The 13,931-nt window shown below is 38.1% G+C and overlaps 1 protein-coding gene across 1 annotated transcript in view; it reads right to left on the bottom strand.

Moving 5' to 3' along the window:
- Positions 1-10,729, bottom strand: part of NR2C2 (nuclear receptor subfamily 2 group C member 2) — a gene marked incomplete at its 5' end in the record, with an annotated part of 74,802 nt that extends 64,073 nt beyond the window's left edge. The window contains one exon of the mRNA XM_080797516.1: positions 10,670-10,729. Within this exon, the coding sequence (XP_080653642.1) occupies positions 10,670-10,729 (60 nt within the window). The remainder of the gene's footprint in view (positions 1-10,669) is intronic.
- Between the last annotated feature and the right edge of the window lie 3,202 nt (positions 10,730-13,931).

Below are 13,931 nucleotides of genomic sequence, written 5' to 3'. Positions count from 1 at the left end.
ATACAGAGTGAAGTCCAAGGGTTTTTTTCCCCCCTCCAGACCTATAATCTAAAACTAAAATTTTTGCCTTGATAAATTTGCTATTGACCAATACTAGTTTAGACTGAATGAAAGCAGAACATTTGAAACGAAATGTAATAGCATGTAAGAATGTAATAGCATCTAAGATAGAATATAGGAATTATTCCAAGTTTATTCTGGAACTTTAGTAGAAACAGACTATAACATGGCACTCTGATTAATAACTGTACCAATGAATCAAATTTATATTATGGATAGTGAAATGCTGCTACCTACTTAAAATGTAATGACCTAGTCCCTAGGGCTTTGTACTGGGGCAGAAAAAAGGTAGTTGCTGAATGTTTTAATCCTATGCTGGTCACTTTTGGAATACCACGGGTGTTAGAAGAATGCTCTAAAGCAGAGGTTGTAAAAGGGTGCTAGACCACTTAAGTGCTAGACTTTTGGATGATTGGGGGTGCTGTAGTTTTTAAACCAATACTTAACAACTAGAATAGTCATAAGCAAGTCTCTATTTATGGAATCTTGAAAAATTGCTCTGGGTGGTTCTACATCCCTTCATGCAACAAAACAACAGCTGCCTAAATTCGTTCTCACCGTAACATTAGACTTCCTATGTACCCCTAATGTTAAACCACTGATTTGCTAGAATCTTAAAAAAACCTTTTTTTCTCTCAGTTTATGTGACGGGGCCTATCTTTACAGTCTTCAATAACCATGTAATAACTACTTAAATATGGGTACAGTTAAATCTTTATGACTTTGCCCAGCTTTAAGAAAGAAAGGAAGAAAGAAAGAAAGAAAAGGGAGAAACTGACTCAGCAGAATGACCAAAGCTGAATTCCAGGGACTACTGAGAGACTAGAAACAAACTAATTCCCACCCCAGGACCCTGGAAAGGCTCAGTTCTAGAACTCTAGGTCCCCCATTTGAAAGCTGGGCTGAGAAAACAGGCTAAAATCTAGGGGACTGGTTGTCTATAGTGTAGCCAGGAACTCACCATAACGACCACCTCCTCATTCACTGCAGAAGAAAGAAATACAGTTGAACCAAAGAGGCCCCAGACCCAGGGCCATTTTCACAGCAAAGGAAGAAGCCCTATCCTCTGTTTTCAAAGGTTAAATGAAAGTACTGAAAGGTAAACCTCCAAAACCCCCTTCCTTGTGCCACAGCTTTAAACCACCACCACCACCAAATATTGGCAATAGGCGTATATCCCTCTGACAAAAAACTGAAGAATTCTTTTTTATTTTTATTATTTTTTAAAGATTTTTATTTATTTGTCAGAGAGAGAGAGCGAGAGAGAGCGCGTGTGCTTAAGAGCACAAGTGGGGGAATGGCAGTCAGAGGAAGAAGCAGGCTCCCTACTGGGAGCTCTTGTTGGGGGGCGGGGGTGGGGGTTCTGATCCCAGGATGCTGGGATCACAACCTAAGCCAAAGGCAGTTAGCTTAACCCACTGAGCCACCTAGGCAGCCCTCTTTTAGTTTTTTCCTTAATATTTTATTTATTTGTCACAGAGAGAGAGGGAGCACAAACAAGGGAAGTGGCAGGCAGAGGGAGAAGCAGGCTTCCCGCTGAGTAAGGAGCCCAATGTGGGACTCCAACCCAGGACACTGAGATCATGACCTGAGCTGAATGCAGACGCTTAACTGACTGAGCCACCCAGGCGTCCCAAGACTGAAGAATTCTTTTTTTTTTTTTAAGATTTTATTTATTTATTTCACAGACAGAGATCACGAGTAGGCAGAGAGGCAGGCAAAGAGAGAGGGAGAAGCAGGCTCCCCGCCGAGCAGAGAGCCCAATGTGGGGCTCCATCCCAGGACCCTGGGATCATGACCTGAGCCGAAGGCAGAGGCTTTAACCCACTGAGCCACCCAGGCGCCCCAAGACTGAAGAATTCTTGACAAGAAAAAAATGAATGGCCTCAGAAAAGAAACCTATAAATAGTGACATCTGGGGCACCCTCCAAACAAAATGTGTGGGTGACTATCCAATCACCCCAAAGTAAAATTCAAACCAAACGAACTGATAAGCCTTACACACAAAACACTTTTTTGTTTTCAGTTAAGTGCTTCATTCTAAAACGTGAACCCAAAATAAGGATCGTTAACCATTTCAGGAAAGCTTCCATATGAAAAGAAAGAAACTAAGAAAACAAAAAACTTGGGTAAAACAGCAACTATGTAAGAAGCAAAGGAAAACAAAAAAGAGCAAAAACCTGCAATTAACAACACCCTTACAGAAATAGGACAAGTTATAGCATCCATGAGACAATAAAAAGCTGCCATACAGTTCCATCTGGTTCTATCAACCCCCCCACCCCCACCCCCGGTGGGTTATAGCCACTCTGGTGGCCCACCCTCACAAAGACTCTGTCTGGCTTGCCTGGCTTGCTCCTGCCTGCCAGGGAGCCTGAAGGAAGGTCAGCTCCGAAGGGGTGGAGTCTGGGGAGCCCAGGGGATTCCGGAGGTTGTCAGCTAAACCTACGGTGGAAACAAAGCCAAAAGGGCAAGAAGGTATAAATCTTCAGATGAAAAAGTGCACAAAGGGGAAAAGGGGAACAAAGGGAGTAGCTTACCAGGAAACTAAAGAGAGTTTTCCGCAGAAAAAAGAGAAACTTAGAATGAGGATGGTCCAGACTCTGATGAAGCAGGAGAGAAAGAAGCCAAGTTTGATTAGTATCATACAACCCATCTTATCAGGGGTCCATCTCTCTTCTTACACAGCCCAGAGTAATATTTTTATCAACTATTTTGTAGACACAAGTGCTTTCAGTAGCTTTAGTAAGGCTTTTAAGAAAGCAATCCCACCTCATCCCATTTTTAAAGTGTAAATGACTTTTTTATTTTTTAGCTAAAATCATTTGGTGGTGGTTTATCTTTTTTGGTACAGCCAGAAAACAGTGAGATATTGAATGTGCAATGCTTTGTCTTAAGTGTCAGCTTAACACTCCACAGATGGAAGGCAGTTTTTAATATCCTATTATACAAAACACATTAAATGGCAGTTTGGAGTCACACTTATACATTTACTATGCCTTGAACATTTTAACTTACTTCCATTGCCATGTTGTTTTTAGTGGAATTGTTTACTAAACAACATTCCTTGATCTTGGCTGTCCCTATCAGAACTGATTCCACTCTGAAACATCTTTGGGTAGTGCTAGTCCAGTTTTCCTAGTAACTTTGTTAATGAGCTGTGAAAGATTGAAAATGTATGTATATTACATTAAATTGTGAATTAGTGGGACTTATGATATAACATCTTACCAACATTTCAAGATACTGGTAAATAAAACTTCTAAGGAAAATTTACGTTCAAATTTTAAGCTGGGATAACTACTCAGAAAAGAATCACAACTACCCAGCTTTTTAGATGTTCAGTACATGTATCAAGAATTGTGTACAAATTGACAGCATGGAGGTTCCTCAAAAAGTTGAAAATAGAGCTACCCTATGACCCAGCAATTGCACTACTGGGTATTTACCCTAAAGATACAAATGTAGTGATCCGAAGGGGCACGTGCACCCGAATGTTCATAAAACATTCAGCAAAGCAGGAATAGAAGGAAACCATCTTAACATAATAAAGGTCAAATGTAAAGGGCAAAAAAACCCCACAGCTAATATAATATTCTGTGATGAAACACTGAAAAATTTTCCTCTAAGGTCAAGAAGACAAGCATGCCCTCCCCTCACTTCTACTAAATTATATTGGAAGTTCTGGCCAGAGCAGTTAGGCAAGAAAAATAAATACAAGGCACTCATATTGGAAAAAAATAAGTAAAATTATCTCTATTCACAGATAGTATGATCTTCCGTACAGAAAATCCTAAAGATTACACACAGAGTTAGAATAAACAATTCATTAAAGTTACAGGATACAAATCAACACATAAAAATCAGCTGCATTTCTATACACTGATAGTGAACATGATAAAAGCAACTTAAGAAAACAATTCTATTGACAATAGCACAAAAAGAATAAAATGCTTAAAAATAAACTTACCCCCCCCGCAAAAAAAACTTACCCAAAGGAAGTAAATGACTTAAACACTGAAAACTACAAAATACAGCTGAAAGAAATTAAGACATAACAAATGGAAGACATACTATGTTCATGTATTGGAAGATTTAATATTTTTAAGATGACAATACTACCCAAAGCCATCTACAGATTCAATGTAATCCCTAGGGATTCAAATCCCAGCAATGTTTTTTTATGGAAATCGAAAAACCCACCCTAACTTTCACATGAAATGTCAAGGGACCCAAATAGCTAAAACAATCTCAAAAAATTATAATAAAGATTGATGTCTCACACTTCCTGATTTCAAAACTTAGTGCAAAGCTACATAACCAAATCTGTATGGCAGTGGGATAAAAACAAACATACACACTAATGTAATAAAATAGAGAGTTCAGAACCTTGAGGATATTATGCTAAAACTAAGCCAGTCACAAAAAGATAAGTTATGCTTCCACTCATGTGAAGTATAAAAAGTAGTCAGATTCACAGAAAGAATGATGGTTGCCAGGCGCTGGGACGAAGGGAAAATGCGTAGTTGTTTAGTGGACATAGAGCTTAAGTTTTACAAAATAAAAAAGTTGTGGAGATCCACTGCACAACAATGTGAATATACTTAAAACTACTATGTATACTTAAAAAATGGTTAAGATGATAAATTTTGTTATATGGTTTTTACCATAATTAAAAAAACCAGAGAAGCCAGAAATAAATTCTTGTGTATATGTCAATGATTTTGACAGTTTGTATGAGGGAAGAATAACAGAATTTAATGTAACGAGCTAGTCTTCTGAGGACACTGGAAACCTGAAACCTGAGCAATGACTTTGCTTTTTCCCACTTGAGGATGTAGCTTTGCCAATACAGAGTTTTTGTTCAAGAACCGGGAGAGCCGTATGTTTTTAAACATTCCCTTACATGGAAGAGTTGTTTTCTCCAATGGTGATGCAAGCCCTGCTGATAAAAAGAATAATGGGGTCGTAAGAATTTGGCTATTTTTTCTGTGGTGATTGGACCTTCCTATTCAAAGAACATCTGATGGCTAAGAGCCCCTTAGCCCAGGGCCCAGGAAAAGGCTTTGCCAAGACGTGTGACGCCACCTCCCTCCCACTGTGTAAATATACACTTAACTTACAGTTTGGGTGCATGAATAGTCTCTTTCTGCCAACCAGTAACTAACTCAGAAAGTTCCAATGAGTTAACTCCTAAATTTCTCTGACTCAAAACATTGAGTTAAAAAGTGTCTTTATTTCATGTAGGCAATATGAAGAAACACTAAGTCTGGGTGTTTGTGTGTTTTATTACTTCCAGCTAGAGAGGGAAATAAAAGCTTAAAAAATAGTGAAGCCCTTTCAAAAATCCGTTTATTTCACAAATGTAAAGCAAAACTAATGCTACTATTAGGTATGATTCAATCTTCCACGGCTACAGTTACAAATTCTCAACTAACCCTTTTTTAAAAATTAACCATATTGGGGGCATCTGGATGACTTGGTTAAGTGTTTGACTCTTGATTTCAGCTCAGGTCATAATCCCAGGGTTATGGGATCAGGCCCCCAAATTGGGCTCTGTGCTCAGCATGGAGTCTGCTTGTCCCTCTTCCTCTGCTCATCCCCTCCACTTGCACTTGATCTCTAAAATAAGTAAATAAATCTTAAAAAAAATTAACCATATTATCCTTTATCAAGTTTCACAGTCAACTTCATAGCACAAAGATTTTGCAGAAGCTTGAATTTCGTCATGCTTCTGACACTCTGACCATGGAAAGAATCAATAATTTGTTGAATTGTTTAAATAACTGTGTTACAATTAAAACTTGGAAAATGAAGTCTGTATAAAGACAATCGTCCATAACCTGGAAAACTAAAAACACTGTTAGTATTTAGGATATTTTAAAAACTGAACTTACTGGATAGTGATTAAAGGTCTGGATTCTGATGTCAACTCCCGTAAGAGTCTGAAACCTGGCAAAGTAATCTCATTTCTTTACCTCTCAGTTTCCTCTTATTTAAAGTGGGGAAAGTAATATTTTCTTTGTAGAGTAATGGAAGTATTAAATGAGATGATAAGCTTAGCATAATACCTGGCACACTGTATTACATACTAGATGGTATACAGCTATAAATATTCGGTATAAACACTTAAAACTGGAATCCACCTGTATATATGGTTGTTTTTTAATGCACAGTTTATTGTACATGTTAATCATCTTTTAATATTTTGAGAAGTATGTAATTCTAATTAATAAGTCAAAGTTGTCAGAAATCCTCTTAGGTTTCTGTCCCCCATTTCTTTTAATTCTTTTTTTTTTTTTAAAGATTTTATTTATTTGACAGAGAGAGATCACAAGTAGACAGAGAAACAGGCAGAGAGAGAGAGGGGGAAGCAGGCTCCCTACCGAGCAGAGAGCCCGATGTGGGGCTCGATCCCAGGACCCTGGGATCATGACCTGAGCCAAAGGCAGATGCTTAACTGACTGTGCCACCCAGGTGCCCCTCTTTTAATTCTTTTATCTTGGAAAATACTTTTTAATTTTGGCAGTGGCATCTGGCTGCTTACGTACTATTTTTTTTTTAAGATTTTATTTATTTGAGAGAGATCACAAGGAGGCAGAGAGGCAGGCAGAGAGAGAGGGAAGCAGACTCCCTGCCAAGCAGAGAGCACGAAGTAGGGCTCTATCCCAGGACCCTGAGACCATGACCTGAGCTGAAGGCAGAGGCCCAACCCACTGAGCCACCCAGGCACCGCCTTTTGGCTATTTTTAATAATGCTGCTATAAATACTTGTGTACAAGTTTTTGTGTGGACATGTTCTTGTTTCTCTTGTGTATACAGCTGACCCTTGAACAACACAGGTTCGAACTGCATGGTTCACTAATGCACAGATTTTTTCCCATACTTTGGCAAATTTTTTGGAGATCTGTGACAATTTGAAAAAAACTCGCAGATGAAATGAATAGTCTAGAAATACCGAAAAAAAGAAAAAGTCAGGTACTATTGTAAATATATGGTATGTTATACATGTAACATAAAAATATGTTAATTGACTGTGTTGTTGGTAAGGCTTCCTTCTGGTCAACAGTAGGCTATTAGTAGTAGTTAAGTTCCAGCGAGTCAAACTTATACATAGATTTTTGGTTGTTCAGTGGCTGGCACCCCAACCCTGGTGCTGTTCAAAGGTCAACAGTATACCTAAGAATGGAACTGATGGGTCATGTGGTAACTCTAAGTTTAACTTTTTGAGGAACTGCCAGACTGTTTTCCAAAGTGGCTACACCATTTCACATTCCCATCAGGAATGCAGAAGTTTCCAATTTTTCCACCTCTTCACCAGCACTTGTTACCTGACCTTTTATTTCTAGTCATTCTAGTGGATGCAAAATGGTATCGCATTAGCGTTTACTTAGAGTGGAAATTAGCGAATGGACAATACAAAAACAATTGAAAAAAAACAATGAAACCAAAAGGTAGTTCTTTGAAAAGATCAACAAATTGACCTACCTTAAGCTAGACTGATCAAGAAAGAGAAAGATTTAAAGTTACTAGAATCACAAATGAATGAAAAGAAATTGCTACTGAATTTAGAGAAATAAAAAGGATTATAAAGGAATACTGTAAACAATGATATGCCAACATATTAGATAAGTTAGATAAAATGGATAAAATTCTCAAAAAAGCAAACTACTGAAACTGACTTGAGAAGAAACAATATGAACAGACCTACAACAAATGAAAAAGACTGAATTAGTAACCAAAAAGCTACCTGCAAAAAAACCCCCAACCCCAGATGGTTTCACTGCTTAACTCTACCAGACATTTAAAAAAGAATTAACACTAATTCGTCATAAACAATTTCAAAAAACAGAGAGGTCACACAGTTTTCAGATGCAGCGCCAGGATTCAAATCTAGGCCATCGGACTCTACAGTCTACAGTCTTGACCACTATATTTAACTATCTCTCTGAATAACTGAATAAATTTGAGAACATTGTAAGCCATCAGGTTGTTACTTTGTATTACCCAACTTCTGTAGTTTACCTTGGTATTTACGACTTATCTGGTCTAGATAGAAAAAGGTTGATCTGGGGACCTGAGAGAAAATAATTTACATGATTGACAATGTTGCTGTATCTCATTCATGGAGCAAAAGCATGGCACCTATTAAACCTCTTCATAATTTTTATTTCAATGACTTCTCACACCAATGCCATGAGATAGGTACTATTACTACTCTCATTTTCTAGATGAGGAAACTGAGGAGCAAGGTGGTCACCCAGATAGCAAATGGCAGGGCCTGAATTTAAATCCCAATCTGTCTGGTCCCTGCCAATCTTCTTTTCTACTATGGAAAGCCTTTCCTTTTCTATTCACTTCTCTAGCATGGCCAGTATCATGACTGAACCACCTTTGATAGATAGCTCTTGGTAAGCAGACACCCTGACCTATTATTTACCTGTATGCCCTTGCTGGCCGGAAGGCAGAGAAGGGGTGTGCTTCCTCACTGTCTGCTGACTGAACAAACAACTATCCGAAAGTGATTACGGATAACTCCTCAATTTAGATACTTCATTCCCACTCAATTACTATACAGCATTGAAATGATGAACTGTAGGTTCTCTTACTCTTTTATTTATTTATTTTAAAAGATTTTATTTATTTGACAGAGAGAGAGAGAGATCACAAGTAGGCAGAGAGGCAGGTGGAGCGGGGCGGCGGGGGGTGGGGGGGTAGGGGAAGCAGGCTCCCTGCTGAGCAGAGAGCCTGATGTGGGGCTCGATCCCAGGATCCTGAGATCGTGACCTGTGCTGAAGGCAGAGGCTAAACCCACTGAGCCACCCAGGTGCCCTTCTCTTACTCTTTTAGCTCATCTAATATTATATAGTTATTATATGTACTTTAAAGTTATTAAACTCAAAATTTCAAAAAACAAAGAATTTCAAAGAACACACACATACACACTTATCCCTTGAACTAAAAGCAAGGAAATCTAGGGAATACTTTAAATAAGATTGCTTTTGTACTCCCAACTAAGAATGCCTTCTATTATTTAAGAAGTCTCCTAAAAATGCACTTTTTTTTAAATCATGGGAAACAGTAGTTACACGAAGTTAATATATGAAATTCCATTTCCTGAAGGAAATAAGATATTTGGCAGAACATTTTAGCTAGCAAATTTTCTGTCTACATACACAAAACTTAGATTAGCCTATAAGTTGCTATAGGTTACTACTTTAAGTTCCTATACTAATCTCTTCCCCTAAAGAATTAACGACTTCTTTAAGCAGTGATCCAACACCAGTCTCCAAGTCAGCTTCAGCCATAAACTGTATCAAATGCACAACCTTAACTCTGAAAAACCAACAATGATTTCCAAGATAATTATTCCTACCACAAACTAAAGCAACAAATAAACACAAGCACTTTGAACTTAATACTTTCACAGCTCTGATAACCCTTTCAAAAATGCAATATTAAAAAATTTATGAAATCTACCTTTCATCTTCAGTTAATATTAATCACTATTTGCTGGGGGAAGGAGGTGATTAAACTATTGCCTTAAAGTTAATGGTTGATCCAAAATTTGGAAAATCTGCTCACCATTTTTATTGGTTTAAATTGGCATGTGTGTTCTTACTTTATCTTTTGAAATTTTTTCTTTAAATGCTCATTTTTCTTTCTTGGTAAATTTGCATCTTTGCCTTAGAAATATAAGTATTGGTTCAAAAGTGCAAATGTGAATCCTTCTAATGGTTCCTGGTTACAGTAGGATGCAGGATACTGGAGGAACTTTGGAAGAAGTGGAACAGAACTAGGTCAGTGTACCCTTGGCCAATTACTTCTTTGCCCCTTGGTTTCCTCACCTATAAAACTGTAATAATGATCATACCAACTTTAAATGGATGTTGTGAGGACTAAAGCCCTTGCATAGGCCTGGTACAGAGTGAAAAGATCTGGCCCTACTTCCCTTCTTTACACCCAAAGATGCCTGAACATACCAGCTATTTCACGCCTCTGTCCTGACCTTACATAGGTTTCCAACTTAGGGTGTCCCTGCCAGCATCATCAGCTGTAGAGTTCCTTACCCCACTTCTTTGGGTCTGACAAATGATTACTTGTTATTCAAAACCCTCTCCAGGATAATCGTGTTCCTCACATGGAGTTAAACTTCTCATCTTGATTTATAATTACTCCTTAACCAGCCTCTGAGGCCGCAAAAGGAGGTCCAATGGCTCATTTACCTCTAGATTTCTCAGTACCTGCCCAAATCCTCTATACCACAGTATAAACAAAGTATCAAATGTGCAAGAAACCAAGAGCCTTGGAGTTAAAACTATAATCACAGGTTTGACAGGCATTGGATTCTTTTAGTTTCAGGTTTAAGGTGAGATTTTTTTAAAAAGTCACCTTACTGTATGCAGCTAGGCCACCCTACTCATGTAAAGAAACACTAGGAGTAAATGTTCTTGTCATTTTTTATTTTTTCTTCCCTGGCAGCATCCTACTTTGGATTTGGATCACATGCTGACTTTATTGGGACTATTTTCAAACAACAGAGCACACTGATGTACTTTTCCTTTCAAAAGCAAGGGTGCCAGCTATTGTGCTAGCCCCTGTCACTCACCTCAGCCACCTGCTGGGTCCCCACTCTGTGCTGAACCAGCCCCTCCATATTTGTAGCCATGGTGAAGCAAGATCATTAGAGAACCTGTTTGGAAAGATGCAGCAACTTCTATCAGGTGGGGAGAAACCAGGCTACTTGAAAAAAAATCAGAAATCAAAATTCATCTTTGGTACTATCTTGTGCAGATTCTGCCCTCTATAGAAGACACAGCTACAAGGCTAAGCATATCTGGATATGCTGCACCAGCTTCTTCAATTACAGGTACCAAAATTAATTAGCAGAAACATTTCAATTTGGAAACAAGACTTCTCCTGGTAAACACAGACAAAAATGAATTCGGAACATTAATTATCAGGTCTCTTGGGTTGTAACAGCTTGGATCACCCCTCAGGGAGGTGGGAATCATATTTTTTTGGATAGCTCTCTGTCACAGCATGCCGAAAAAGAAGGTGGCTATCTGAGAAAGGTGTGAGATCAAAGTTAGATTCAGAGCACTAGATTGCTATCGACAACTATACTTCTGTTACCGTAAAGTGGCAATGTGAGAAGCAAAACCCTGTCCAGGTGCTAACATACCTCACTCAGAGGTTGAAAGGCAAACACCAGGACTAAACAAGAAAAGAAGTAAGAAGACTCAATTACTAAAGTGCTAAAATGTGGGCTATAATAGTGGTACCCATAAGTTAATTTATATTTTAAAGTCCTCATAAAATTAGAAAACCAGATAATTCAGCTTTCTGTTCACAAGAAAAAATAGTGCCACCATCTGTAAAAATTATGAAAAATCATCCAAAAACCAGGAATTGTGCTAGTCTCCTGGGGAGGAGCCCCTGAATGCAAGCATTGTTAATGCAACAGACCCCTTGTCTCTTCAGGTCTAAAGACACAGCTCCACTGAATAGACTCTAACCCCCTTCCAATCTCTTCCACAAAGAATCCAGGATAAAGAGATTCCACTTTGGGCCTGATTCCTGGACAAATCAGAAAGACTTCATTAGTGACGGCACTGGTCCCATGTGAATACAAGAAAAATAGCTCTGGTATAATTTCTTTCTAGCAATACATATAAAAACTATACACTACTACACAAATGCATACACAGTTCATTTGCTTGGCGCTCCCTCGACCATAAACTAGACTATGTAATTTCACAGAACACCTTCCTGGAGTTTTTACCTCAAGTATTATACTTGTAAGTACTGGTCTCTATGAAACTCTTTTACTCTCTGGTAACTTTCCAATGATTCTATCTACTATTAAATAGCCTTATCTATTAACATAATTCCCCTTCAGATTATTTTATTGCCAAAATAGCAATGAGAGAGAAATGGGGACATGAAAACTATGACTGACAAATATAAAAGAACTGGCCCCTACCTCCAAGAGTCAAAATCTTGTAAGAACAGGTACCTTACCACCTGCTACAATGAAACCAGGTCACCAGTGTCAGTGATTCAGAAAAACACTCTGGTCTTTATTCCCAGTTAGTTTGGTTCCAACTAACAGAAATAAAAGAAAAAAGCATCATTTCACAGGTACCAGAAAAGTCTACTGACAGTTGTTAAAAACATAATTACTGCATGTTTAAAGTCTAGAGTTCTAATCTTTTTCCTCAAAATAGTAAATAAGAAGTCTCTAAGAAATCAAATGGGTAGATAGCTAGTAGGTATTTTATATTAAGAAATAAAATCCAGGGGCTCCTGGGTGGCTCAGTGGGTTAAAGCCTCTGCCTTCAGCTCAGGTCATGATCCCAGGATCCTGGGATCGAGCCCCGTATCGGGTTCTCTGCTCTGCAGGGAGCCTGCTTCCTCCTCTCTCTGCCTGCCTGTGATCTTTGTCTGTCAAATAAATAAATAAAATCTTAAAAAAAAAAAAAAGAAATAAAATCCAAACATGCAGCTGCAACTATTAATTTTACCACTTTTAGGTCCTGTTAGTATTTCTGTTGCTGTTATGAACTGTAGTTTGCTGCAAGAAATGCATGAATTTTAATATTATAGAAATATTCTTAGGGAAACATTATTGAGTAGTAGAGAAATAAAAAAATGTTAGAAAAGTTTATCTTTCTATTGAGTTTCCCTAAACAGGCAGTTTGATTCCTTCAGTTTTGAGCTGAAGCAGATTATACAGATGACTGCCTGATAGAGACTTTGTAACTCAGAAAACTTTCTGTAATGGCTCCTTTAACATTAAATTTGCAGGACCAAGCAGCCTCAGGTAAGGCTGAGGGGAGGACTGTCCCAAGATACTGCTAATGATCAGTGATTATAGATACTAGGTCAAAGAGAAGTTAACAGCTTAAAAAAGCTAAATATTCTAGATATTCTAAATATTAAGCTAAATATCTTCTCCTACCCTGTGGTTCATTTGTTCACCTTCTTTATGGTGTCTTTTGATGAATGGAAGTTCTTAAATTTAATAAGGCTGAATTTATCAACATTTATTTTACAGGTTGTACTTCATTTTATTTATGAAAATTCTGTCCTACTCCAGGGTCATAAGTATAATTTTACATATTTCTTATAAATGTTTATGAGCTTTTGTCCCTGTCCTTCACATTTAAGGCCTCAATCTATGTGCATATTGATTCTTGAGTTTGATAAGGAGTAAGAATCTAGTTAATTTTCTTTCTGTGTGGATAGTCAATTTTTCAGCACCATTAATGAACAATCTATCCTTGTCCCTACTAATCTGTAATGCCACTTCTGTCCTATTTCAGGCTTCCCTGTATGTGCTGCTATAATTCTAAGTTCTCTATTCCGTTCCACTACTGTTCTACTTACCTTTCTCTACACCACTACCATTATCTTATTACTGCAGCTCTATAAGAAGTGGTGCTCTCTAGTAGGGGAAGTGCCCTCCTGCCCCCCCAGCACCTTGCTCTCTTCTCCACACACCAACTTCCTAGACCATCTCAAGCACCCAAAACCAGAACAGCAACCTTTCTTTACAGATTTCAATTCTTACAATTCTTGATCTCACTGTTGGTTTTCTCCCTCCAAAGCATGAGGCATCATCAACAGCAACTTTCGAAGCTGCTTAAAAATGAACAAGGAGGAATGTGCACCTTCTGGAAAAACAAGCAGAGACAAAGAGTGAGAATAAGAGTGGGAGAGAGATGAAAGAGAAACTATGAAAAGTAAGTGCTTTCAATAAAGATTTAAATCAAGCAAGAGCAGGTGAGAGGATTATTTCAGAATATTATTTTCCATTTCATCATTTTTTAAAATATATTGTCACAAACCATATCCTATCTTCACAA

The sequence above is a fragment of the Martes martes genome, assembly GCF_963455335.1.
Source record: "Martes martes genome assembly, chromosome: 1".
In the NCBI taxonomy this organism is placed as follows: Eukaryota; Metazoa; Chordata; class Mammalia; order Carnivora; family Mustelidae; genus Martes; species Martes martes.
This window is presented reverse-complemented; position numbering and strand designations above follow the sequence as displayed.